We start from the raw sequence: 27101 nt of genomic DNA on the forward strand, positions 1-27101 counted from the left end.
AAGAGGTTTAATTTTCCTTTGGACAAAGATACAACTTGTAATATAAAATGGAATTTCCATTTCATTTGTAAAAAAGCAACGAGCTTCCTTATGTTCTTTATTGCCAGACTTTGTTATAGTATTTTGCAGCTTTACACAGGTTAAGGGTTGAAGCTTGTCCCCTATAGCTAGCATTGCAGTAGACTAAGGTTTAGGATGCAGTTTGTGGCATTCTCTTGTAAAATTAAGGTTTGGAATATGTCAAATTATGTCCATGATGAGCCTCTGCAAAGAAATGCTAACAAGAATGTATCGGTATGGGCGTGTGAGGCACTTCAATATATATGTACGAAGGTCAAGGGTTCATTTACATGACCACTTTTAGCAGTGGATGCCTGCATGAAATGGGTTTTAATCTAGACAATTTCAAAATAGGAAAGAAAAATGCCGACAAATAGAGCTGTGTGTAGTCAACTGCCCCTCCCACTCTGTCATCTCTCTAGTCTCTCGTTGTCACTCTGCTCCCCCTCTCTGCTGTGGTGTGAACTCTCTGTGATGCAGCCACAGAAAGTTTAGTTAGATTGGAGGCTACTGCAGCGTCAGGCTGTTCTCCAGGAACAACCAGAACCTCTCTGGGGAGTCAAGTCATCATGGGAAACTGCACCTCAGGGTAGGTTCTCTCCTTGGTGTTATCTCTTCTATAAAACAATAATTCAGATAGTGGTAATGGGGCTCTGATACTTCTGTATTTTCATCTGTAATGCTGTATATCTAGAAAGATTATTTAAAACTGGGGCGTTTGGACTTATGTTGAATGATGCCTTTTGTTTTTAAAAAGCTACATATTAAGGCTAAAAGCTCATCTTTCAATGAAACATTGAATATTCTGCTATGTGGCAGTTGTGCTCTTCCTTTATCACGGAAATAGCGGTCATGGATAAAAATAGATCTGGTTTCTGTCTGTATCAGCCAAGTTGAATGTATGTGTTTTTTTTTTTTTTTTGTTGCAGCATTATCTGAGATGTTCATGCCAATTTAACATTACGAGTTTGCACTTCTGCCTTTATAGACAGTTGCTTTGTAACAGAGGTTCGTTGTTGCTTGTCAGAAAAAAACGCTTCCTGTTGCAGCACTCGTTCTCTATGTTGGGGTGTCAATTAAACCAGTAGTAAAAGTGTGTTCTCTGACTGTTGCAGATCTTACCCTACTGCATTTTTATAAAGCATAAAAGTGAAGCATTTTTTAACTTTTGCTTTCTATAGAAAACATTTTCCCCTGCAATTCAATGTTCATGTTCATTGTGTAATTTTCTGACTGTGCGGCTACAACATATTTCCTTCATGAAAGATTTCTCACATGATGGTCTCTGATTATAAAAATGTATTGTAATACTGGACACGAATACATTTTTTTATTATGTTTCTTTTATCAAGGAAATAAAGCTATCCAAAGAAATCTGGTCATATGTGAATTTGAATTAACTGTAAATTAATTGGTAACTGTCAGACCTGTAAAATCAAGAACTTACTTATATTGAGCCTGTCTCACAAGATAAAGAACACTAAGGTCTCAAAAAGCAACGCATCATGCCCAGACAGGTGAGAAATAAACTCACTGATATCTATCAGCGCCATTAATCACAAATGGAGAAAACATGGAAGACTTGTGATCTTCCCAGGCATTGTTGGTCTGCCAAAACCTCTCCAAGAGCACACTGACAACTCAGTGAGGAGGTCACAAAAGAGCTCAAAACAACATCTAAAGCTCTGCAGACCTCACTGGCCTCAGCTAGTTGTCTGTGTTAACAATTCAACTTACAGTATTGAATCAGATTTAGAGTATATCCTTTATTGTCGTTGTCACAAGTACAACAAAATTGAGAAAAAAAAAACTATCTGCTCTGTGAATGAGCAATTCATCCCTTATGTAAAACAGAACAAATACATAAATGAATAAATAAAAACACATGTTTGCACATTCCCATTATTGCATCTCCTTTTTCATTCCAGAATTGGCAAAAGAGCGTCCTGATGATCCCAAGGATTTTGAGAAAATATTATTTGGACTGACAAGAAAATTTTCAAAAAATTGTACCCACAATTAAACATGCTTTGTGGCTGTAGAACCTGGACATCTTGTTGTAAATGATAGAACCATGAATTTTGTTCTCTACCTGAAAATGCTGAAAGAGAATGACCGGCCATTAGTTTATTACATTAAGCTCAAGCACATTTCAGGTTAGCAGGATACTGATTAAAAGCACCACTTCTTAGCGGCAAAAAAACAAGAAAATAAAATGGAGTTGTTTTCATTAAAATGCCAATAACACTTGATTGCGGTTGTTACTACTAAAGATGACAGAACCAGTTATTTGATTTAGGGGGCGATTACTTTTTCAGCACAGGCCAGGTTAGTTTGCAGAGCTTTTCAAAACTTTATAGATGAAATTATTGTTTAAAACACTGCATTATTTTACTTATTTACGTTATCTTTGTCTAATAATTAAAATGTATTTGATTGTCAGAAATGTTTAAGTGTGACAAAAAACAAAACCATCATGAATCTGTAGGAAAGCAAATCGTTTTTCACAGCACAGTAAATTTCATCATGTTTATTTGCTTTTATTCTTAGGCAACAGAAGAAGAAAAAAGGTAAATCTATGGATGAGAATTTACAGTCTAGCACTGAACAAAATGCTACATTCATCCTAATGACATTCTCTCTTTCAGGGAATGCTGCACCTACTGATGAAAGCAATGAGAACAGGGTAGGCGTCCTCACATCTAGTTTTGGATAACTATTAATATGCAAAGCTTTCAGCTCTGCCTCAGGGTAGGTACATATGTTTCATTGCTTTGGTGACAGTTTAGTCAATGGAACAAATCTGCATATCTGAGCTCACTGTTGAGGTCTTTGTTGTGTAAGCAAGCCTCCTGTGTTTTAGGAAGTCTTGACACAAGCAACATTCAAAAAAAAACTTGGGCTGCTGTACTGTATTCAACAAGGTAACATTATTTTCCATATCCAAATACTGTTTCCTTCTCAGCCCAACGAGGATGTAATGTACGCCTCCATCAACCACACTGGCCTTGGACCAAGACAGGACAAAGCTGCCAATAAACACCAACCTGATGATGACTGCGACTACGCTACAGTTAAAATCCAAGAAGAAGTTCCAGCAGATTCCCACTCCGAGTCATCCAAAGATGAATGTGCAGATGATTATGTACTAATGGGCTGAAGAAAAATAAGGAGATTAACTAATTTGGACAAAAACATTTCCACGGCAAGGAGGAGATCAGCTGCTCATGAACTGTAAGAGTTTACAGATGAATCATGATCATATCTTGATTACTAAAGAGAATCGGTGAAAAAAATTAAAAGAGCAACAGCAGGCAGCTGTTGGGATATTTAGATTCAAGATTTTTCAAGACTTTTCTTCTCTGAGATTTGGTTGTCTCAAAGAGATCAGGACTGTTTGCAAGCAGTACAGCAAATAAAACTGGACTTGATACTTGGGATTGGGAAACTAAAAGCAGTTTTCATTCAGCATCTCTTCCTACTAGGCATGGGTCAGTAGAAAAATATTTAAGGCATGATAACCTTGACTAAAATTACCACAGTTTCACGTTATGAGGCTGTTAACACAAACATTTAAAGCTCCGTATTTTATAACATGACCTAATTGCTTTAATTATAGAGCTTACCTGCCAGTTTGTAGCTTGGCAGTAGTAGTTTTAAAGGAATGAGATAACAAGAGTGAGGGTAGACCACCCTACCTTACATTTTGACCCAGTCGATCAGTTACTCCATCAACTTCCCTGACATCTCAGGTTTTAACGTTTTAAAAGAACGTTAAAACTTGAGAACAGCATGATGGAAAATTTGAGCGGTTTTGAAACTGCGGGTTACTTTCAAATGAGTAAATGACCCTTGCCTATTTCATTCACCCTGTTCTTTTAGCTACATCTTATCCAAATTAATAAGGTTTTAAAGCTTCGACACAATGAATGTTTTATGAATTTCAAATTAGTTTTCTTTCTAGGAAAAATAGGTCAACACAACTCCTGAATTGACTATTACCCAACTGCAAGTTGCACGTCTTTACGGAAAGCAAATGCGGCTAAAGCGGACTACAGGTGGTGTCAGTATGTGTTGACTGCCTGAGAATCCCAAAGCATTACAGGTGGAGTAGCTTACATTTATAATCGTTTGCAGATTTATTTGATTGTGCATCTGCTGCTACAATGGCTGAATTGCTTTTTGGTTTTATTATTGTTATAAAAATGTGGTATATGGTTTTACTGCCATATAAAGCACATTTAAAGTATAACAGGAGTGTATTTGTTAGCTGTTGTGGGTGTACATCTGCTGTCACTCTATAAATATTCTGCTGCAGATGGAGGTTGATCTTTATCTGTCTTGTTCTGTTTGTGCTGTTAAAACAAAACGCCCATGCTTTGCTCCACTTTTAAGATACACCGCATCTAAAACTTTCGTCGAACTGCAACAGCCAGCCTTCACTGACAATACTAACAAGGTCCGATTTTCCTCTTAGTTATTTGCCAGGTTATAAAATGTATCATAGAAGAGAATGCATTTAGCACATATAGTATCTCATTTTGCAGTGACATGCTCCTGAGAACTGCTATCCCCTCCCTAATGTACTACTAAAACATTAATTTGTATTTGTATGAACATAGTGCAAGTTATGTTTTTATCTGTATGCATCTTGGGTGGCATAGATGCCATTATTTATGTTGGACTAATGTGTATGAAATAATTAAATGAACTTTCTTGTTTTTAATTTTTGGTTTACTTTTTCTTAACATTTTTCGTAAATTAAAAGGGCTGCACGGTGGTGCAGTTGGTAGTACTGTTCCCTTGTAGCCAGAAGGTTCAGTGTTCGACTCCCTGCCGGGGGTCTTTCTGCATGGAGTTTGCATGTTCTACCTGTGTATGCGTGGGTTCTCTCCAGGTACTCTGGCTTCCTCCCACAGTCCAAAAACATGACTGCTAGGTTAACTGGTCTCTCTAAAAAGCCCTTAGGTGTGAATGTGTGTCATTGTTGGTCTTGTATGTCTCTGTGTTGCCCTGTGATGGATTGGCAACCTGTCCAGGTTGTACCCTGCCTTGTAGACTGCTGGAGATAGACACCAGTTTCCCTGTGACCCACTATGGAAGAAGCAGTAGAAAGTGGCTGACTGACAAATTAAGTTTCTGGAGTAAGAGCTTTGCTTTTTTTTTTGTCTTTGCTCTTGAAATAATTTAAACCTATAGAAATATTCCCCTTCATTTCACATTGAAAACATTATTGAAACCCTTTTGCTTTTGGTAAGGGCATTTTGGGGTACGCATCAACAAGAAGAGTGAAAAGAATTGCATAAGCAGGTTAGGTTTTTTTTATAAAAAAAATATTTTTGTTGCTTGTTTACAGTAGTTATTATAAATCTAAACATGCTTCTTTTCTAAATGAAGGCACAGAAGTTGAAGAAATATATATTCACATTTAAAGCACATCGGCCATTAATTTTCTCTAAGTATTCTGAGAAAACAGTTGCGGTAAATTACAATACCATCAGAAAGAGAATTTATTTCAGTAATTCAGTTTACAAACTGAAAATCATGTACGGATATATATTATATCTGGTGTCACTCATCTTACATATAGATTCTATAAGGGTTTTAGGTCAAGTGTGTTTGCTAGCCAATCAAGCACAGAATGACCATGGTTACTAAACTAGCATTTGGTACTTTAGGGCAGATGTGCAGTGCACAGTGGGCTTTTTATTTTCCAGACAGCTGCACTGACAGATAAGACTAGATACTAGACACTAACTAGATAAGACACGCCCTGGATACGTCTCTGTGTGGTGCCACTTGAAGCATTGATTCCAGCTGCAGTCTGCACCTTGTGATTCTCCAACAAACTCTTGAATGGGCTTAACTTCATAATCCTCTCAAGGCAACAAATATCCATACTGCTTGTGAACCTTTTTCTACCACGCTTTTTTCTTCCACTTAACTTTCTTTTAATGTGCTTGTTTACAGCACTTTGTGAACAGCCAAAATTGTAACATCTGCCTTTTGTGGCTTTCCCTCCTTATCAAGGGTATCATTGACTGTTTGTTGGATAGCTGTGAAGTCAGCAGTCATCCACATGATTCGGTATCTCATAACATAATCTAATATTTTGATTAATTGAGCATATATTTTTTAAGTAACTTCTGTTCTATCTACAGGGTGCTACTGTGCATAATTATCAAGGTTGTTCTGACTACCACCAGTAGAGGGCAGAACAGTCCCTTTCATCAGAAATCTTTATGTGTAAGCTGCCAAACTCAGTGTTACCATTTAACTTTTAATATAAATAACAATCTCCGTGGTTATCAAAATCAAGTCTTATTAATAAAATACATTTTATATGAAGCAGAAATCCCCCTGTTCTCTCTTAAATGGAGATTTCTTAAATTGGACAAAAACATATTCATTAGATAAATATAGAAAATCTAAGTTTACCTAAAATTACAATTAATTGGAAAAATATTACAATTAACAATAGTGTGCAGCAAAAGCAAGGCTAAACTGCTATTCTCCAAACTACCCAAGAACATGGAGAAAAAGAGAAGTTTTTAAATGACACACTGTGTCAACTGAGAGCATGGAAAGGGTCTCTTTTACTAAAAATTAAACTGATTCAATTTCTAAAACTTCTAAAATATCTGTGTAATTCTGAGATGCCAAGAGGAAAATTCATTTTGACATCCTGGTAGGAGTTTTAGGACTTATGACTTGTTTTTAATCTAAAGAGGGAAAATAACAAGGGCAAAGGTCAGCTCAGACCTAGCTCCAAACCATGCTACCTCCTCCATTTCATGGGACCACAGACATCTCTCCAGAGATATATGGCCTCGTTTCTATAATGTCTTTGGTTGGATACATCTCTGCACACAGGCCCTACTGTTTCTGAGGTTGCTTTCAAACAGAACAGTGGCATTGCTTGCGTTTGTGCCAGGCATTGATGTTTGGAGGTTCTAATTTTGAAATGCAGAACTGGCTTATTTATACAAGGGTGTACATTAAGTAATTGTTTCTAAAGAATTAAGCTCTATTCTAGGATTAATTAAAAATACAAGCATAATGTCCTCCTGAGCTTAACTAAAAAAGGAAAAAAATTATAATGGCAACTAAAGCACAGGTTATATTCTCTCTCTGTTGAGTTCGATTCTGAGCTCCACACTCACAAAGGGGTCTGCATTTCTGCCCGCACCTCACCAGAGAAGGCAGAACTGGGCCAAGGTATGAGCATAGACCCAGACAACACAGTGAGACACAATGATCCGTGCACACACTCAGAACCTAGGGCAGTTTTGAAAGACCAATTAACCTAAACACACATTTTTGTGTGCACATTTTTGGACTAATGGGTGAAGGCTGGAGTGCCCAGAGAGAGCCCACACATGCATGGAAAGAACATGGACTACTTGCTCAAAGGCACTGCCTGGGCACAGGGACCTTTTTGTTTACAACTTTCTTTCTGACATTTTTTCCACCATGCAGCTTGTTTGAGCTCTAGTGAGAATATTTTCGGATCTCAAAAAGTCAAACATGTCCTTAGGTTTATCAAAAACAATGTCTACTTTTAAGCTCACTTTGAAGGTTTATAGCAAATTTCAAATAATGTGGAAAGGGGTGGAGGGTGTGGGTAGATGTTTTATATACAAAATACTAAGAATCAAGCTTGGTTTATTGGTGGAAGATATTAGGTTTGGGTAGTGGTGACTGGTGGGTGTGGCCTTATCTGGAAACAGGCCCCGAATTCAAATTCATCTTGGGGCCCCACATAATCTTGGGGCATCTAGCTAATGAAAGCAAGGTTTGTCCCTAAAAGCAATTCAATGTACTGAACCCAAAGATAAATGATTCTGGATTAATCGGAATAAAGGAAGAAAATTGATTCATCTTTATTGACCTTCTAATTTGTCTCTTATAGGAGAGTCACGTGTAGTTGCACATAGCTCCATACATTCAAACGCTACAATAACAAGTTAGAGTTAGAAATAGATAATTACTCTGCAAAACAACTGTATATGTTTAAAGAAAGATTTGGTATATTGGCTAGAGTTCATTTCGTCTACAAAGTACATTCCAGCAGGCCATTTGAAGTGGCAGGAAATCAGGTAATTGGTGAAAGTCCAATAATACCTCTACAAAATTCACAAACCCTCCTTTAATTAAAAACTCTTTTTGTCCTTGTCAACAAATGACTGACAAATGGAACAAAAAGCTTTAGTATCAGCAGGTATCTCTAAAGGATGTAAAAGTCATCTTGACAAATAAAATATCAAACCACATTGAAAAACAGCTTACTGTACAAAATAAAAAACAACTAACAGATGTTTGGGCTTTGTGTTTTACATCCTTTACATCTTTAGTCAGTCTTTAGAGCCACAGTTAACTATTTCTACACAGATATTAGCTGGTTCAATATATATAAATTTACAGACAGAATTATGTATATTACATGTAATTAATAGTTTAAATAGTATTGTACAAGGCAACTGTGTCTCAAAAATGAACAAGTTCACTGCTTTCACTGGGTTGCCCCCAGTAAATCTCCCAAAATATTAAATCTCCTATCAGTTGATAAATAATTATATTATTTTACATATATTTTACAGCCAACATCCACAGTTGTTAGTAGTCAATGAATCCTCCATCTGGCTTGCAGAGACATTCTTTCCAGCTCTTTGGTTCATTGCATCTGTAGTAATTATTAATGTTCTCCATGATACCTACTCACAGAGAGCAGTGGGCAGCATATATGGTGAATGGGAGCATGTGGGTTACCCCAGGTACATCCCCTGTTCCATCAGTCTGCGCTGCTTGTTGGGACGGCTTTCAACCGAGAGGCTTCCCTCTCTTGCCGGAAACCTTTGATCTCACTCTGTTCACTTCTTCTTCTTCTTCTTCTTACTATTTTACCATTTCTCAGTTTCACAGCCCTCGCTTTCTCACAAAGTCCAAAGATGTGCATTTCAGTGTGCGACCGTGTTGCATCTACAGGAATTTTATGCAAACATATCTGCAGATTAGTTGTATATTGAGTTGACTCGTTGAACATAGCTAGCATAAGGCTCCACCTCCTCCACATCCTCTGTCTGTTTAAAAAACAGAAAAAAAATATGATAAGAAAAACTGAACAGTGCAGAGAAAACACATAAAATATAGAATATAGATTGGTGGAGAGAAAGTACCTACCGGGGGTGATTTGGACGGTGTCTCTGCCTGTTGACATTGTCTGACAAAAATAATACAAATGAGCTTAGCAATTGGAAAAAAATTAAATAAAATTGAAGACATTTTTGTTCAATTTGAATTAAATGAAACTCCTTACCTTGAAAATATATCTTTCTTTATTGCAAAGGCAGAGAAAACTGCCAAAAGAACAATGATCCCCCCAATAACAGAAATGAGCATCCAAAACCGAAAACCTGCAGTGAGAGATCAAATACAAGTTCATAAGTCCCAATTCCATTTGTGCCTCTAAATCCTGCTCAGTATGTGACTTGTTTCAATGGTGTACGATTACCAGCTTTAGTCAAGTAAACATCAAGCATCGTCTTTCTATGGATCCGATACTGTTGTATATGAAGTCTGATCTCCAGCTAAGTCTACCACATATTTTTTGTCATGAGCCTTATAAATACGAGGCACCATATGTAACACACAGATACAAAGCTGCTTTCTAAAGTGCCACTCAACTGTTGCTGCAATGGCCCAATATCATTACCTCTGCCCTCTGTCTATACCAATGACAATTAGGGAAGCAGAGGGACAGTCCAACCATTTCACCAATTAATTCAGCCAATATTTATTTGGCCCTATGGGACATAAAGACTTTGTATTTGTATTAAGTTTTATCCCAAGATGGTCAGGTGAATAGTAAGTATGTAACAAAGGAAACAGTGGCACCGGTAAAAGTGACAAAGCCCAGACTGTTCTACACCGTTTATTTAAATACACCATACGTTGAACAAGATGAAGGTGCATAATGAGCAACTTGCGTAGAAGTGAGATGACTTGATGTTTCAGAAAATAAGCCTGGACCCACGTAATACTTGTTCTTAGAGGTGTCAGGTAGTTTTGCAAGAAATAGTGTGACAGCAAAACGTACATAAACTAAAATAAAGAATATATTAAATATATGATTAATTAACCAAACAGCAAATGAAAACTAAATCTAAACCGTTGCTATCAAGTGTCATCCAGCCTAAAGAAGCCTGACCTTCTTTGAGTTTTGGTACCAAAGTCTTCTCCTTGGCCCAGAACTGGTGGTGGACAACACATGTCAGGTTTTCTGGATCCATGTCTCCAGATAGCTCCAGCCAACTCTCTACTGTTACAAATCCATCTGGCTCATCTTGCAGTGTCACAGAACCATTTCCTGCAGGACTCCAGCTGATGTTGGCAGCAGGATTTCCTTTTTCAGCTCTGCAGACCGCCACCATTTTGTTGTCCCTACGCTCTAACCAGGCAGATACTTTGGGAGGAGCTGAATCACAAAAGACAAGAATGGACAAATATTGTACCTTCGCAACAAATAAACAGGTTAACCACATCACAAAATTACAAATGTGTTATTACTTCACATATCAAGATATACAAAGTATATCATGAAATCTTTAAATTATCAAGAGGAACTGTACTGTGTAAAAAAACCATCTTGCTTATTTGAGGCCTTAAGGTGCTAACAACATGAAATTGTACAGTGCTCCTGTTATATGCCAGACATAGAATGGTATGTGGTAAAATACATAAAGATAAAAAATCTGCATTCATTTATTTTATTTATATTACTTTTTGTGATGATAATTTTAGTATGAAAGAGTATATATATACTCAAAACATGCTTTCAAGGAGTAATCTAAAGTCCATACCTGTGACAGCCACTTCAAATGTATAATATTCATTTCCTCCATGGTAAACTGATTCACACCTGTAATCCCCAACCTCGTCAGCTGAAAAGTTTGGGATGTGCAGGTATGACTGACCAGCTGAAGTGTTTCGGAGAGACTTTCCATCGTTGCAGGAGTCAATGCTTTGGTCTTTATCACTGAAGGAGATCCTACAGGTTTTGTGTTTCAGTTCAATGTTCCAGATAACAAACATTATCTCAGTCCATGTCATATTACTGCAGTACAGGTCCACATTACTCCCAAGACTGAAAACTGCTTTTTTGGTAACTGCAAGAAAAGAAAAACCCCAAATCTGATTCATTTTGGTTATGGTGACAATTTAATGTTTGTTTATTTTAACAGAACACACAAAGTTTCTAAATTCAATTTTGTGAAAAAGCTGAATTTATTTGAAACATTAGTCAAATACTGCATCCAAAATGAAGTAGAGAGTTAAAAAGAAGTGGCTCAGAACACATGAAACTTTTGTAGCTGTTAGTTTTTAATCAGTTTTTTTTTATGCTTTACAAAATGCAAGTGAGAAGAGAAGCGTAAGAAAATCAATTTACCATAAACTTTCACATTTGGAGTGGTTGTATTTGAGATCACAGAGGTGGTTGAGTTAGTTCCTGAGAGAGACGAAGGTGAATGTAAGGAAAAGCTCAGTAACACAGAGTGATTTTGTTTAGGTCAGTATTAGTAATTATTTGTATTTCTATGTTTAGTCAGCAAATGAGCAGAAAATATGTTGGTTAATTCATTAGATAACAATTTCAGCGTCTAAATAAAACAGTAAGTGTCAGAAGTGGTAGGAGAAAAAGCTGTCCAGTGTGTTTACAGATAAAGCAGCATTTTCTTGAGCTTCTATCAATTAACCAACAGAACTCTACAATCTAAACAAAAACATCACTATGATTATAATATTTTGTGGTTACAGTTGTAAACTGCGCTTAGAAAAAGTTTGTGGCCTTACTAAAACACCAACCATGGAAAACTCAGGCCTCACTAAATACTCATCTGCTGCGTAGTCAAACTGATTCTGACTTTTGTTTACTTCTGACAGCAAAACAGTAAGTATGGGTGGGATGGCAAAACCACAACGCAGAGACCCCTCAGCGGAGAGATGCTGCATCACCGTGTCACCCTGATGTGAGAACACGGTTTCGACTGCAGAAGCGAGTGTCAGCGTGCCACTTGCTCATTCACAGAATATGGGCCAACCTTTTCCTACGTTTGATATGGAACTTTTTTTTTCTCTTGTCAGCATTTTGGCTCACAACCCTGCATGGTTATTTTCCAGAGGCTGTCTACACTGTGACTCATTATCATTTCCAAATAAATCTCTGCATTGTTCTTCAAAGAAAGATCAGAGTTAGTACACTGTAACGGTGTTGTGGAGACATATGCTGCTGAGCTTAGAAACTAGTCATGAAGACAATTATGAACAAGCGCCCTGTGGACTAAAAACTATTTTTACTTTAATTAAAAAAACACCTAACATGCTTAAAAAGAGTTTTGCCATTGAATCAGATGTTTATAAATCAAACCTTTAGTTGAGCTCCATGATACAGTCAAGAAGAAGATCAAGATATAAATCCTCATCATGTCTCTGATCTCTGATTTCCCTCTTCGACAAACTTGTCACAGTAAAGCACCGGTTCTTCAAAGCATCGCACCAAACCAAGATCCTGTGCTTGCTCTGCTCGTACGGTTTAACTTGCCTTCAACCTTGTCTCTGAGTTTGACTGAAGGCGCCTCAGCAGTTCATCCACCCAAACTAAGAATCCTTCACAAATCTCAGAAAATGAGCCATATATATATAAAATGTGTAAAAAAAAAAACTAAGCCCTCCCTTCTTCTTTCTCTTCCCCCTCTCCAAATATGCTTTCCACTCAAACATCTGCCTTTTTTCTCCCACACAGGATGACGTCTGAAAAGTTAAGAAGCCAGTTTCCTTTCTTGTTAGTCACATGATCATCTTTTTTCAAAGGAGCATGTCAAATATATGTAGGCAGTCGACAGCAGGTAAAATGATGTAAAATGATCATTTTATTTTATTTCTTACTACGGTGCAAAAATATTTCCAGGCTTTTGAGGAATTTCTATCATTTTTGTTCTTTAAAATCTTAATCTAAGAAAGCTCCAATTAAGAATGGAAACTAATAAATATAGTTAAATGTTCAAGTTTATAAAATAAATGAAATCTTAAACAAGATGCAGATGTCTCCGTTGAGTTGGATAACGATCTGATGTAACTGTACCACAATTGATTTATAAAATGTAAAATGTTTGAATTGGACAATGTGTATATCTCAGGGTTTAATTACAGTGTTATGATTTGTGGGTGTTTTTGTTGGTCTTATTTCACTGTTGAAGTTTTGAATCATGTTTCTGTTTATTTTTCTTGTCATGTTTTAGTTTTTGTCTTGTTCGTGTTTTGTCAACTTTGGTTTTTGGATCTGGTTATGCTTTAGTTTCATGTTTTTCTGGTTTCTATTAGTTTGTATTCAAGAGTCTCTGTTTTGTTCCAGTCACGTTTTGTTCTTTCCTGTCAGTTAATTAACTTAATTCGGTTCACCTGCTCCAAGCTAATCTGGCTCCTTTCTTCACCTGGTTCATGCTCCATATATATACCTCCAATCTGTTTATTCCTTGCGGAAACATTTTCTGGATCATGCTCATGTCTAGTTGTCTCGATCATGCGCACGTCTTGTTTTTTGGATCATGCCAAGCCTGTCTTGCCTGCCCGTTTATTGTTTTGTTCCTGCCTCTTCAAAATGAGTGAGTTTTTTGTTAATTAAAGCCTTTTTCACTTACCGTCATGCTGCCTGCTAGTCTGCATTCCGGGATCCTCCATTTCGCAAGTATTAACATACAGAAGAGTTAAGTTGTTGACCTACATCAAGGTGGGTCCTAAAACTATCTCTAAATATGTTGGACTGCATTATTTTAGATCAATACAAATCGTTTAAATGTGTAGATAAGCCAAGATTGTCATCACCCTAAGAGTGAAGGGAAAAATAGTTTTCTTCAACAATAATGTGTGTCAAGCAGGAAAAAGCTCACCCTTATGAGCTTCTTTTATCAGCAGGCCTGTCAGGAGACAACCAATGCCCTCAAATTAGAACATACCAGTTGGTATTTTATCTTTTCTTTTTAATGAAGATAAAAAAAATAAGAAAGTAACACTTTCAATTTTGACTATGTCCTAGTTTCAAATCACGTGGTGATTGTGTCATGCTTTTGGCCTGTTTGGCCTCGACTCGGTCAGAATGGATGATGAAGTTGATCCAACAATGAATTCAAAATTACTCTAGCATATTCTGTGGGAAAGTGTCGCAACACCCCCTGTGAACTAAATCTGAACAGAACCGAATGGATCTGTTTTTTTATTAAGATGAAGGTGTTTTCTGGCGAACAACAGTTTCACTTTTTCTTTGAAATCTGACCTTACGACCTTATTCTTTGTTCCCTAAGTACTATGACCAAAAACAAAGATGCCGCAGGTTATTAGACAGGGATCGTAGTTTAGAATCCAGCAGAAAATATCTGTGCCCAAGCATGTGTCCCTGATCTTCATCTGATTTATACTAAACTCAAAAGAAAGTTGGGTCCTAGTACGCGATGGCTGTTAGTGGAATGAGATTAAATTGTGCTTTTCTAGCCATACCGACCACTCAAAGAGCTTTACTCTAGGCACACAGTCAAATTCATACACAGATACACAGATCGGTAGGCAATTTGAATAAATTGGGAGGGGGTTATCTTAGTTGTGATGTTTTGAATGAGTAGGAAAAAAGTTTTTCAGCATTCGATGGGTCAGAGCTGATTGGTGCAGCTCTAGTTTTTACGTTTTCAGATAATTGCTAACTAGAAAATTTTGAGAACTTCACCCTGACGCAGAGGCATACAGAAATTTAACTCAGATTATAATCCTTATTGTACACACAAAATATCAAAAGCAACTACTTTCTTGTCCTACTCACAAAAAATCTTTGGATTGGACATTTTTGTCAAACGTTTTAATCTGAATATTTTTATCTTTAGGGCTAAATCCCGTTCTATACCGTGACAGAGGAATACATTTTTTGTTCAAAGGATGTGGAAAAGATAATGTTACCTTCTATAAACAAGGTGAAACTGTGAGGTACATTTCAAGATGTCTTTTGACATCTGACAGTTGTTGAACTGTTGTTGGGATTGATCAGATGGGTTAAACAATCCTGACTTTCCATGTCTTTGTGTTGTCTAAATTTGGACGGGACATATAGGACGAAACAAAAATAATGACAAGGACGAGCCAATCTTAAATAGCAATAAAAAATGGTATTGTAAGCCCAATGTTTCTTTTTTCTCTGTAGTGCATTCAAATAAAACATAACTTTTACTCTCATCAACAGGCTCTGTGTGAATGTCTGCAACTTGACGGAACGGAAATGTTCAAAATTACAACATTATTGCCTCAGCAGGTAGAGTTTCTTTAAAGTAAGTCAGTGGTGTTCATTTAAAAAGGACTAGACAGTTTGCAATGTACTTTTTATAATTTTTATGTTTTTGCATGTTCAACAACGCTAACTAGTGTGTTACATCCAATGATTCAAAAAAGTTCTGAAAAATATTGATAAAATTCTGGACCACTCAAGAAACCAATACTAATTTTTCTCACCAATCTAAAAGCATTTCAGTTTAGAAATCGCTTTTGCTGAGTAGGTGAAATGCTGAGCAGGTTGTGGTCTCGTTTCTGCTGGTGTCAGATCATCATGCCGTTTAGGAGTCACGCTGAGCTGCAAGCATGCAGTGTTTATGTGGGTGCAGGCATTGTACAGGCTCTGCGCAGATCACAGATTAATAACTGACAAAAAGAAACATGTAGTCTTGGTGTGTGCGGTTAGGGCCTGCAAGCAATATGCGGACTTTGTGGTTCATCTTGCAGTGCAACGTTGGTATTAGTTGTCCTATTTAGGATGGAAATGGCAAATGATTTCAGCTTTTCCTTTTTGCCTCTGTTTGACAAATCTTAAAACCACCATGTAAAAGCAGATGCACTCTATGCAACACACCTAAAAAACAACCAACAACTAAGAAAACGGACTACTCACAGTAAAATCTATCAGAGATTTATGCTCTACAATCTTGAAAATAACAGACCCATCTGTTGAAGTGACATCTGCGATTATGTTGATCTTATGAAGCTCTAATAGTAGACAGTGTTTGTTTTACATATGAGCAGCAGAGGTTCAGCTGACTATGAGTTGTCATCTTTCACAAAAAAGGAACTAGTTCTTCCACAGAATTGCAAAACAAAGCGAGTCATGTTGCTTTAGTCAGATGGGCTCTCCAAACATCTAAACCTAAAAAAGGAAGAAAACCAACTTAAAAGCGGATATATTAACTTTAAGTATGAAAAAAAAAATGTTTTCTCTGAGTTCACACTGTATGCACATAAATTGTATGCACCATTTCCCTTTGATAAGAGCAGCTTCCTGTTCAAGCAAAAATCAAGCGTTTTTAGATACCCAAAATAACTGCCTGCTCTGAAGGGTGGTGATATCAAAACGCCGCCCAAATAAACAGCAAGTACAGCTTTTTTACGCCGTTTCTATATGTCTGTATACTGCTAAAAGTTTAGTTGCAATTACCAAAATATATATATATATTTTTTTGCTGATTTTCAAAATAATGAGGGAGACATTTGTTTTTAAAACTTTTCAAAGTCAAAGTTTACAAAACTTTTCTCTGTATGTCTTGGGTCAAATGTTTTATGTATCCTTCCAAAAGCCTCTGACAATTTGCTGTAATTCTGTCCTATTCCGCTGACAGAACTGGGGTAAATGAGTGAAGTTTATTGGACATGTTTCTCATGCACACCTTTTCTGCTCTGCCATAAAATTTTCTATGGGACAGAGATCAGGGCTTTTTTATGGCCGCTCCAAAACATTAGCTTTCTTTAAGTTATGCCTATGTGTAACTGATTTGATCGTAGGCTAGTCGTTCATTTTGAAGACCCGTTTATGGCCAAGCTTTAACTTTGTGGATCATGTCTTAAGATATTGCTTTGCATTATTCACATTATGTTCAAATAATGTTATTTTTCTCAACTATGTGAATTGCACCATTCCTTTTTCCAGCAACAGACCCCCACAACATAATGCTTCCACCCCCATATGTTACAGCTTTGCGTGGCCTTTCAGTCCATGTCAGATTTGCTTCGCTGTTAATTACAACTCTTATCGGTTTCAGACAGCATCTTCACAAGGTCTTTAGCTTTAGTTCTGGGGTTGATTTGCACATTTTGCACTATATCACACTTTTCTCAGGGACACGAAACTCTTGTCCTTGATGAGAGGTGTTGAGGCCTTGACATTCCCATGGTGTTTATACTTGCATGCTTGTTTGTACATATAAACATGGTGCTTTCGGGCATCTAGAAATTGTACAAAGGATTAACAATTATTTCTGATATGTTGACTGATTTCATTTAATTTTCACCTGATACGACACCAGGAAACAGGTTTGAGTTTTGTCTCAAAGAGGAAACTTAGGTTTTTTCGAAGGTTCTGTTAAGGTATTGTCTGAAAGATGCGACATCGCTGTGAGATAATAACCAGACCACATTTGATGCTGCTGCACAACTGAAACAATATTCAGAAGCTTAATCCCTTCTTGGTGAAGGTAGAGCAGATGTCGAGTTCAGATGGTGGACTGATACAACCAGCAGGCTCAACTATCTTAACACTATCTTGAACACAGATGTTGTTTGGCTGAAAAAAAGAGCAACAAACATACCAGTGGACTCTTGTGAACAGGCAATTTATGTCTGATTAAGGGTGTATTTACACCAGGAAAGTCCTTTGGTTCCCTTGTTTGGTCCCAACAAGAATACTTTTTTTTTTTTTAATGCTGCAGTTCGCTTTCACATGGTACTTTTTGCAAGTGAACTATAACTTGTAAACAAGGCAATGCGTATGACGATTGTTTCTCCCATTGGACAGAAATTACTTGGGTGGGACAGAACACAGACCTGGAAACGGAGGAAAACTATGATGGAAGTCCAGCTTGCTCCATTTTGTTCTGCATATTTGTGCAGTTACTGCAGCTGCAGAATCAATGTGAGTGTCAAGAGCAGCTCATTGAACGCAGGTTTCATGATGATTTCTCTCTACTGTGATATCTCTTACTTGTTCTAATACATAAGCACGTTAAAACACATACTTTCTGTTGCTGCTTTTAATGTTTGGGGACTCTCCATGTTTTACACGGTTTTTCTAGTAGTGGTAAGGGGTTGCTAGCTTGGCTTTAGCTCCACCATGGCTACCCGTTCTGCTGTTTCTTTCTCTGAGTCTTCTCCTCTCTCCTGCTCTCTGTGTCAGATGTTCAGTTACTCCTCCGACTCCTTTAGTGATAATGGTACATGTAATAAATGTAGCATTTTTGTAGCTTTGGAGGTGAGGGTGTCGGAATTGGAGACCCGGCTCCGCGCTATTGAAAAACCAGCAGATACCCGAGGCCCCTTAGCCAGTGCGGAGCCACAGAGGGTAGCTCCCAGTAGCAGTCCTCCAGCAGAGCCCGCACAGCCGGGGCCTCAGGCCAGCTGGGTGACGGTACGTAGAAAGCATAGTCCTAGATTCCAGCCCACAGGTCACTACCAACCTGTCTGCGTTTCTAACAGATTTTCCCCGCTCAGCGACACCCACTGGGGAGCCGACTCTGGTAACTGGCAGTTCTATAGTCAGAAACGTGGCACTAGAGACACCAGCGACAATAGTCAAATGTCTGCCAGGGGCCAGAACGGGCGACATCAAATCATACCTGAAACTGCTGGCTAAGGATAAGCGTAAATACAGTAAGATTGTTATTCACGCTGGCGGTAATGACACCCGGTTACGTCAATCGGAAGTCACCAAGGTTAGTGTTGCTTCGGTGTGTAAGTTTGCCAAAAAAATGTCGGACTCCGTAATTTTCTCTGGTCCCCTCCCCGATCTGACCAGTAACGACATTTTTACAACCGCTGGCTGTCTAGCTGGTGTCAAGAAAATTGGGGCTACATTGATAATTCGCGAACATTTTGGGGAAAACCTGGTCTGATCCGGAGAGGCATCCATCCCACTTTGGATGGAGCAGCTCTTCTTTTTAGGAATCTGGCCAAATGTATTAGTTTTCCAAAACTCTGACAACACAGGGTTCAGACCAGGAAGCAGGGTCGTAGTTTAACACTCCTCTCTGCAGCTTCTGAACTGCTACCCACCCATTACCCTATTAAGACAGTGTCTCGCCCACAGCCAAAATTGAATAGATTAAAAAATCTAAAACGACGAAATCAGAAAAATCTAATAAAAATAAACACAACTCAGACTGAAAAGAAAAATAAAACAATTAAATGTGGCCTACTGAACATAAGACCTCTCTCTTCAAAGACTTTGCTAGTTAGTGACCTGATTTGTGACAATCAGATTGATTTATTTTGCCTCACAGGAACCTGGCTGCAGCAAGAGAATTATGTTACTATAAATGAGTCAATTCCTACTAATTATTTAAATGTTCACATTCCTCGAAATACTGGGCGAAGAGGAGTAGCAACCATCTTTCAGTCCGATTTATTGATTAGTCTCAGACCAATCAATAGCTACAACTCTTTTGAATATTTAATCCTTAGTTTTCCTCTTCCAAATTGCAAAGCACTAAAACCACTTCTGTTTGTTGTTTTGTACCATCCACCAGGCCCTTACTCTCAATTTTTAGATCAGTTTTCAGACCTTTTATCTGATTTAATGTTAAATACAGATGAGATTATTATAGTGGGGGATTTTAACATTCATGCTGACACTGAAAGTGATAGCTTAAATATAACCTTTAATCCTATCTTAGACTCAATTGGCTTTGCTTAAAACATTAACAAACCCACCCACCTTTGTCTTCATGCTCTGGACCTTGTGCTGACATATGACCATTTTTTAATAACCTTTGAGTTTAATTTAACCGAGTACTCCACACCTGAAAGAAAATTTTATAATAGTAGATAATTATCAGACAATGCTGTAACAACCTTTAAAGAATCTGTTCCACTTTTAATTTCCTCATTATCACAGAAAAACACAGTGGAGGGCAATAATTTTGTTTCTGCCCCTTCACAAATTGATTCTCTTGTTCATAGTGTTACTTCATCATTGCATGGTGCATTAGACAATGCAGCCCCCTTGAAAAAGAAGGTAATCATTCATAGGAGGCTAGCTCCCTGGATTAATTCAAAGCTGCATACTTTAAAGCACAATGTTAGAAAATTAGAGAGAAAATGGCGCTCTACACACCTAGAGGATTCCTACTTAATCTGGAAAAATAGCCTACTGTTGTATAAAAAGACACTTCACCAAGCTAGAACAGCTTATTTCTCATCATTAATAGAAGAGAACAAGAATAATCCTAGGTTTCTCTTTAGTACAGTTGCTAAACTTACACAGAGTCATAGCTCTCATCCATTCCCTTAGCTCTTAGCAGTCATGAATTTATGGGCTTCTTCCTAAATAAAATTGATTCTATTAAAAAGAAAATCTTTGACATACTCCCAAAGATGATTACTTTATCCTCAGCAAGTGAGACAACATTGGAAGTACCTGTAGAACCTCATCTGTGTTTGGACTGTTTTGATCATGTGGAGCTTCCTGAGTTATCAGAAATATTAGCTTCATCTAAACCTTCAACTTGTATGTTAGACCCAATCCCAACCAAATTATTTAAGGAACTGTTTCCTCTAATTACCAGCCCCATTTTAGATATGATTAATTTATCCTTAGTAAATGGATATGTACCACAAGCTTTTAAGGTAGCTGCAATTAAACCTTTGCTTAAGAAACCTTCGCTTGATTGAGATGACTTGAAAAATTACAGACCTATATCCAGTCTTCTGTTCTTATCTAAAATTCTTGAGAAAATAGTTGCTAATCAAATGTGTGAGCATTTACACAGCAATGACCTGTTTGAAGAGTTTCAGTCAGGCTTCCGAGCTCATCATAGCACTGAAACAGCTCTGCTGAAAGTCACTAACGGTATTCTTATGGCCTCAGATAATTGACTTGTGTCTGTTAGATCTCAGTGCTGCATTTGATACAGTTGATCACAATGTTCTCTTAGAAAGGCTGGAATATGCTGTAGGGATCAGGGGAACAGCGCTAGGCTGGTCTAAATCTTATTTGTCTGACAGATTCCAGTTTGTTCATGTAAATGATAAATCATCTTTAAACTCCAGGGTTAATTGTGGAGTACCACAGGGTTCAGTACTTGGGCCAATTCTCTTTACTATATATATGCTTCCACAAGGTAAAATTATCAGGCAGCATAGAATAAATTTTCACTATTACGCTGATGATACTCAGCTTTACTTATCCATGAATCCTTATGAGCCCAACCAGTTAGATAGACTACAAGCATGTCTTGAAGACATAAAAACTTGTATGACTTTAAAGTTTCTGCTTCTAAATTCAGACAAGACAGAAGTTGTCGTCTTTTGACCGGAGTCTTTAAAACAGAAACTGCTTCGTCAATCACTTAACATGGATGGCATTAAATTGACCTGCGGTGATAAAGTAAAAAACCTTGGTGTTATTTTTGACCAGGACATGTCATTTAAATCCCATATTAAACAGGTTTCTAGGATTTCCTTCTTTCATCTCCGGAACATTGCCAAAATTAGAAATATCCTATCCAGGAGTGGCGCTGAAAAACTAGTCCATGCATTTGTTATTTCAAGGCATTCAGCTGATTCAAAATGCTGCAGCAAGAGTTCTGATGAAAATTAAAAGAGAGATCATATTTCTCCTACTTTAGCTTCCCTTCATCGGCTCCCTGTTAAATCCAGAATAGAATTTAAAATTCTCCTCCTCACATATAAAGCCCTTAATGATCTAGCTCCATCATACATCAGAGATCTAATTGTTCCATACGTTCCTAACAGAGCACTTCGTTCTCAGACCACAGGTTTACTGGTGGTTCCTAGAGTCTCTAGAAGTAGAATAGGAGGCAGATCCTTAAGTTATCAGGCTCCTCTCCTGTGGAACCAGCTCCCAGTTTTGGTCTGTGAGGCAGACACCCTGTCTACTTTTAAGGCTAGGCTTAAAACTTTCCTTTTTGATAAAGCTTATAGTTAGAGTGGCTTAGGTTATCCTGAGCTATCTCTGTAGTTATGCTGCTTTAGGCTTAGGCTGCTGGAGGACATAATGACCACATTCACCCTCTTCGCTACATTCTCACACTACTCTTCAATTTTGCATTATTTGCTGTTATTTCAGCTTTTAACCTTGTTCTCTCTCTTTTCTCTTCCTAGACGCTACAATTGGCCTGACTCTGTGTCTACCTGTGACACCTTTCTGGAGAGGGGCATCGTCCAAGCTTCTGCTGGCAACAACTTAATGCTCACCCTCTACCGATGATCCACATGGCCCTGTCTTTCAGTGTTTAACCCTTTTTCTCTCCTAGACATGACAATTGACTGAGCTTTTACTGTGACTAACTCTATGTGCTATCTATCAGACTGTAACCTTGAAAACTGGCTCAGAGTTTATCTGTTCTTTCTTTCTAGATGAAACGACTAAAGGAGCTACATCCACAAACTTTTTCTTTTCCTTCCCATAGAAAGTACTCCTGTATCAGTGCTTCTTGGTTCTCTTTGTGTCTCTGCTCTGTTCTCTCAAACCCCCAGTCAGTCGTGGAAGATGGCCACTCCCACTGAGCCTGTTTCTGCTGGAGGTTTCTTCCTGTTAAAAGGGAGTTTTTCCTCTCCACTGTCGCTACATGCATGCTCAATATGAGGGATTGCTGCAAAGTCACCGCCAGTGACTGTCCACTGTCTCTACATGCTCATCCGGGAGGAGGGGATGCTGCAAGTCATAACTGAGTCTGACTGCATTGTTCAATGGTTAGGATTAATTGGAATGTATGTACCTGACGTTTGTGAAGTGCCTTGAGACAACATGTGTTGTGAATTGGTGCTATATAAATACACTGAATGTTTTATTTCTCTTCTTGGAACGGCGTCGGTAAATGTGTGTTACAAGCTGAAGGAGATGATGTGCTCTGCGTGGCCTGACCCACAACATGCTGGCAACAATGTTGCTAAGCAACAGACGGCTGATCGGGTATGATTTGACTACGTTTTCATTGGCTACCGGCAACAGTGGCGTAAGTCAAGAAAGACGTATGTTTTCTTCAGGTCAGATTGAGGTTTTTGTATTCACAACAGAAGTGAACCACACAAGGGTCCATTTGGAAGCGGACCCAGACTACCTCAAAAAGTGATTCTCGGTCCGGTTGTTTGGTCCAGACCAGGGTTCACTTGAGTTTATTCTGGAGTTTATTATAGTTTATTATAAAGGTCCAGACCAAATGGGGAATCGAACCTTGGTCCGTTTAAACTGGACCAAAATAGGAGGTGTGAATAAACCGCATATTACTGAAATTTGGTTGTAGTGATGGACTCAGACCTGAACCTCCTTCTATCACATAAAGAACATTTCCAGAATTAAAACACTGTCCCAGCAGGATATAGTCAAATTAATTGACAGGTCTAAAATGTCGATAAGACAGCAGCAGCTGATCCAGAACTCTGCTGCCCGCGTCCTCATTAAATCTAAGAAAGTCGAATACATTAAAATACATTAAAGATGTATTGTTATTGTATCAGCCTTCCAGACCGCTCAGGTCTTCTGGCTGCAGTCTGCACTGCAACCCCAGAATCAGAACCAAACATGGAAATGCATCATTCAGTTCTTATGCGCCACTGATTTTGAACAAACGTCCAGAAAACAAATAAATTTGTTCTCTTAAAATCAAGATTAAAACCCCAATTGTTAAGAGTTTCTTTTGATTGTTCTATTTAAACTATTAACTAAAATACATCGTTAATAGTTTCTATTGGGGATAAAGGTTACTCAGAATTTTTCACCGTGGAACAGACAGCTAAAGGACCTCCCAATCCACAGTGAAAATCAGTTTACTGTAAAAGACCTCTCCCTGATAGACCATGGCTGAGCTGGATTTTCCTAGAAGAAGTTAGGAGGAAGTCACAGAGCACCATTAGATCTCCAACTCTTGGTCCTGGCGTGGGACAGTTTTAAAAAAAATATTCCCCCATTATGGAGACGCATAATGGGTCAGAACAGTTCTAAGGAGTTGCCTCCTCCCCAGGGAGAAACAGTTGATTTTATGGTAAGAATATATGGGCCTGAAAGCATCAGGTTCATTCATTAGATTCAGTCTACTAAATGAACTTGATGCAGTCTGGTCTATAATACTTTTAAATGAGGTCTTACTTTTTATGATGAAAATCTTTGATTTGTTAAATATTTATGTGGAAGATTAGCATCAAACTCATCTATTTTCATTGCTTATGTTTTTAAATAGGTCTTCAGGGGATCTCCATATGGACACACACACACACACACACACACATATATAAATATATATATTTATGTATAATGTACATTTGTATCAGTAATTTCTGGTGGAGCAGTATTAAACCACATCCTGAGAAACTCCAGTAACTACAGAACTATAAGAATTATCTCATAAAATGAATCTGGCTGTGTAAAACATGATTCAATTCAGTCAGTCATTTTCTATCGCTTCTTCCATAGTGGGTCGTGGGGAAGCTGGTGCCTATCTCCAGCAGTGGATGGGTGGGAGGAATGTTTGAAAAAACCTTTACACCCATAATTAAAGCTGTACTTACATGTGTCGATGTGCAGCCTTTGTGCAGCCTTTCATGACAGTTTTATTTTCTGTCCATTTTAATCACATTTAATATGGGTAGGGTACTATGTACTTGCATCAAATAGTCATAAAGTCATAAATAATACCTACAGGTAATGATGTAATGTGACATCTCAATGATTCAGAAGCCTTTTGAGAAATGTTTTTGTCGGACTGACGAGACAAAAGTGGATCTTTCTGGAAGGTGTCATTTTTCATCTGTTGTAAAACTAACACAGCATTTACGAAAAAGAACATAACTGAAATATCGCGACTGTGATGATCTTGTAGTCTTCAGCACCGTACTCCTTTTGCTTTAATTACTGCATCAATGCAGCATGGCGTTGAGGCAATCATCTCGTGGTTCTGCTGAGGTGTTAAGGAAGCCCGGTTTGCTTTAATAGCCCTTTTCAGCTCATCTGCATTGTTTGCTCTGGTGTCATCTTCCTCTTGACAATAATGAATGGCATAGATTCTCTCCGGGTTTATATCAGGTGAGTTTGCTGGCCAGACAAGTGCAGCGATTCCATAGTCACTTAACCAGGTCTTGGTACTGTAGGAAAATTAAGTCAGCCTCTCCATAAAGTGCTCTAAAATGTGCTGGCTGACAGCTGGATTGACTTTGGACTTGGTAAAACACAATAAACCAACATCATCAGATGACACAGAATCCTAAATCATCACTGACTGGATAAATTTCACTGTGGACCTCAGACATCTTAAATTCTCTTCCTCCAGACTCTGGGACCTTAGTTTGTAAATTAAATAAAACATCATATTTCATCAGAAAAAGATGGCTGTGGACCAATAAGCAACTGTCCTTTTTCTCCTTAGCCCTGACATTAAAGTAAATTTCCACCCCTGCAAGTCTATTGAAGGCGCCAGGAGAGGTATGTACTGCATTTGTGATATTGACTCGTCATAAACTCTTAAAACAACCAATCATTCAAGTAAAAAAGTATGACAGAGGGGTGATTTCATACTGTGCAAATGACAAAGTTTGAGTATGAAACACCTGCAAGTAGCCTTTCAAACAAATGAGACAGTTACAACAGTTAGTCAAAAAGTCACTGTAAGAAGTTTCCATAGAGACACAATTAGACTTTATATACCAGCTGCCCTTCATTTAATTGAAGCAAAAACATGTTGTGGTTACAGCCCCAAACCTACAGCTTCATTGCAGGGTTCTACATTTATCATTGTGAGTCGTGAAAAAGGTAGGAGACAGAAACCGTTGTGGCTCTATAGATGAGAAATCTGAGTATTTAAATTTTTTTAAATTTCCAACCCATATCTTGACGGTAATTACCGTGGGCACTTCAGATACTGTACAGTGTAAAGTTGTGTATCGGGTTTTCATTTAGGCTTACAGTAGTTTATTGTTGGGAGGAGTTACTTTTGATTTTCACACATCTGCTGTCCACCCTGCATTTTTCTGTCATGGGTGAAACAAAAGTGTTTGTCATATTTGTTTGTAAGAAGAGGTGGGAGGCAGATGTATAGAGATATGGGGATTACAGACAAAACAAAACCTAAAACTAATTATTCTGCTGGGCAGTAACACACAGAGTTGGTAAGGTCCAATAACAAAGACAAGATCGCAGAATTTGTATAAATAGGAAAGATTAGTTATACACAGGTGAAAAAAAACAGGAAGTGAAACTTAACACAATGCATAAAGAAGAAACATTTGAACATTGTTGCTCCCTTTATAATTATTGGCATCCCTGGCTAAAATCCTTAAAATACGTTCAGGTTTTGTTGCAGAAGTATATTCTCACTCAGAACCAAATGTGCTTTTGAAGCACATTTAAATCTGTACTTTAGTTGTTTAGGTTTATTGGAGTTTTTAAGATCTTTGAATTAGTAACCCATGACTTCCTGTTTTCCTGGGGTATAAAAACAATGAAAGACAGAGACCTGTTTCTCATTTTTACTGTTATGCAGGCTAAACAATGTTCTAAGTTTATCTTGCCACCACACAAAATGCAGAGGATAGGCTGGGAGTAAAAAAAAGTGGTACGGCAGTGACATCTCGGGATCATTAAGTTATCACAAATACCATTGGGGACTATCTAGATGCCACCTGGCTGCTTGGAAGGCAGTCAGTCAGTCATTTTCTACCGCTTATTCCATAGTGGGTTGCGGGGAAGCTGGTGCCTATCTCCAGCAGTCTCTGCGCGAGAGGCGGATACACCCTGGACAGGTCGCCAGTCCATCGGAGGGCAACACACAATCTGCTTGGAAGGCATGGCTGAAAAAAAACTATATATATTTATTGTCCTGGTCTATCTAAGAGATGAAAGTAAAGAGTGAATCAGTCTTGGAGCAGGTCACATCTATGCTCTAAACAGGAACTGCAGGGGTTGGACATTGAAACTGAAACACCTGGTTTTAGACCACAATAATTTATTAGTATGGTGTAAG

At 38.0% G+C, this 27101-nt stretch overlaps 2 protein-coding genes and 1 long non-coding RNA gene across 5 annotated transcripts; 2 read left to right on the forward strand and 1 right to left on the reverse strand.

The window, feature by feature from the left end:
• The first annotated feature begins 526 nt into the window (after positions 1-526).
• Positions 527-4786, forward strand: si:ch211-214p13.7. Its single transcript, XM_047370841.1, has 4 exons — positions 527-649; positions 2611-2630; positions 2709-2746; positions 3026-4786. The coding sequence occupies exons 1-4, from the start codon at positions 630-632 to the stop codon at positions 3218-3220; spliced, it is 273 nt and encodes a 90-aa protein (XP_047226797.1). The 5' UTR covers positions 527-629; the 3' UTR covers positions 3221-4786.
• A 3133-nt stretch (positions 4787-7919) lies between these two features.
• Positions 7920-16086, reverse strand: LOC124870972 (cell surface glycoprotein CD200 receptor 1-A-like). Of its 3 annotated transcripts, XM_047369879.1 has the most exons (7): positions 12485-12828; positions 11507-11566; positions 10920-11225; positions 10268-10534; positions 9377-9473; positions 9241-9280; positions 7920-9140 (listed from the first exon to the last, which is right to left on the reverse strand). In XM_047369879.1, the coding sequence occupies exons 1-7, from the start codon at positions 12540-12542 to the stop codon at positions 9072-9074; spliced, it is 897 nt and encodes a 298-aa protein (XP_047225835.1). In that variant the 5' UTR covers positions 12543-12828; the 3' UTR covers positions 7920-9071. The 3 variants fall into 3 exon arrangements, with proteins under 3 accessions (XP_047225835.1, XP_047225838.1, XP_047225836.1); XM_047369882.1 differs by lacking the exons at positions 11507-11566; positions 12485-12828 and adding an exon at positions 16037-16086; XM_047369880.1 differs by lacking the exon at positions 11507-11566 and having other exon boundaries at positions 12485-12827.
• LOC124870974 lies at positions 15353-22302 on the forward strand. Its single transcript, XR_007038914.1, has 3 exons — positions 15353-15422; positions 17930-18046; positions 22252-22302. It is a non-coding gene; the product is annotated as an uncharacterized LOC124870974 (long non-coding RNA).
• The last annotated feature ends 4799 nt before the right edge of the window (positions 22303-27101 follow it).

This window comes from Girardinichthys multiradiatus, chromosome 7, assembly GCF_021462225.1.
Source record: "Girardinichthys multiradiatus isolate DD_20200921_A chromosome 7, DD_fGirMul_XY1, whole genome shotgun sequence".
Lineage (NCBI taxonomy): Eukaryota > Metazoa > Chordata > Actinopteri > Cyprinodontiformes > Goodeidae > Girardinichthys > Girardinichthys multiradiatus.

Bases quoted from the DNA above. Each gene is read 5' to 3' on its own strand.
- si:ch211-214p13.7 (XM_047370841.1), top strand. From the start codon at position 630: ATGGGAAACTGCACCTCAGG. The intron at 2,631-2,708 runs GTAAATCTATGG...TCTCTCTTTCAG, and splicing joins GCAACAGAAGAAGAAAAAAG to GGAATGCTGCACCTACTGAT. The intron at 2,747-3,025 runs GTAGGCGTCCTC...TTTCCTTCTCAG, and splicing joins ATGAAAGCAATGAGAACAGG to CCCAACGAGGATGTAATGTA.
- LOC124870972 (XM_047369879.1), bottom strand. From the start codon at position 12,542: ATGATGAGGATTTATATCTTGATCTTCTTCTTGACTGTATCATGGAGC. The intron at 11,226-11,506 runs GTAAATTGATTT...CTTTTCTTGCAG, and splicing joins TCCAAATGTGAAAGTTTATG to TTACCAAAAAAGCAGTTTTC. The intron at 9,474-10,267 runs GTCAGGCTTCTT...CTCTCACTGCAG, and splicing joins GGTACCAAAACTCAAAGAAG to GTTTTCGGTTTTGGATGCTC.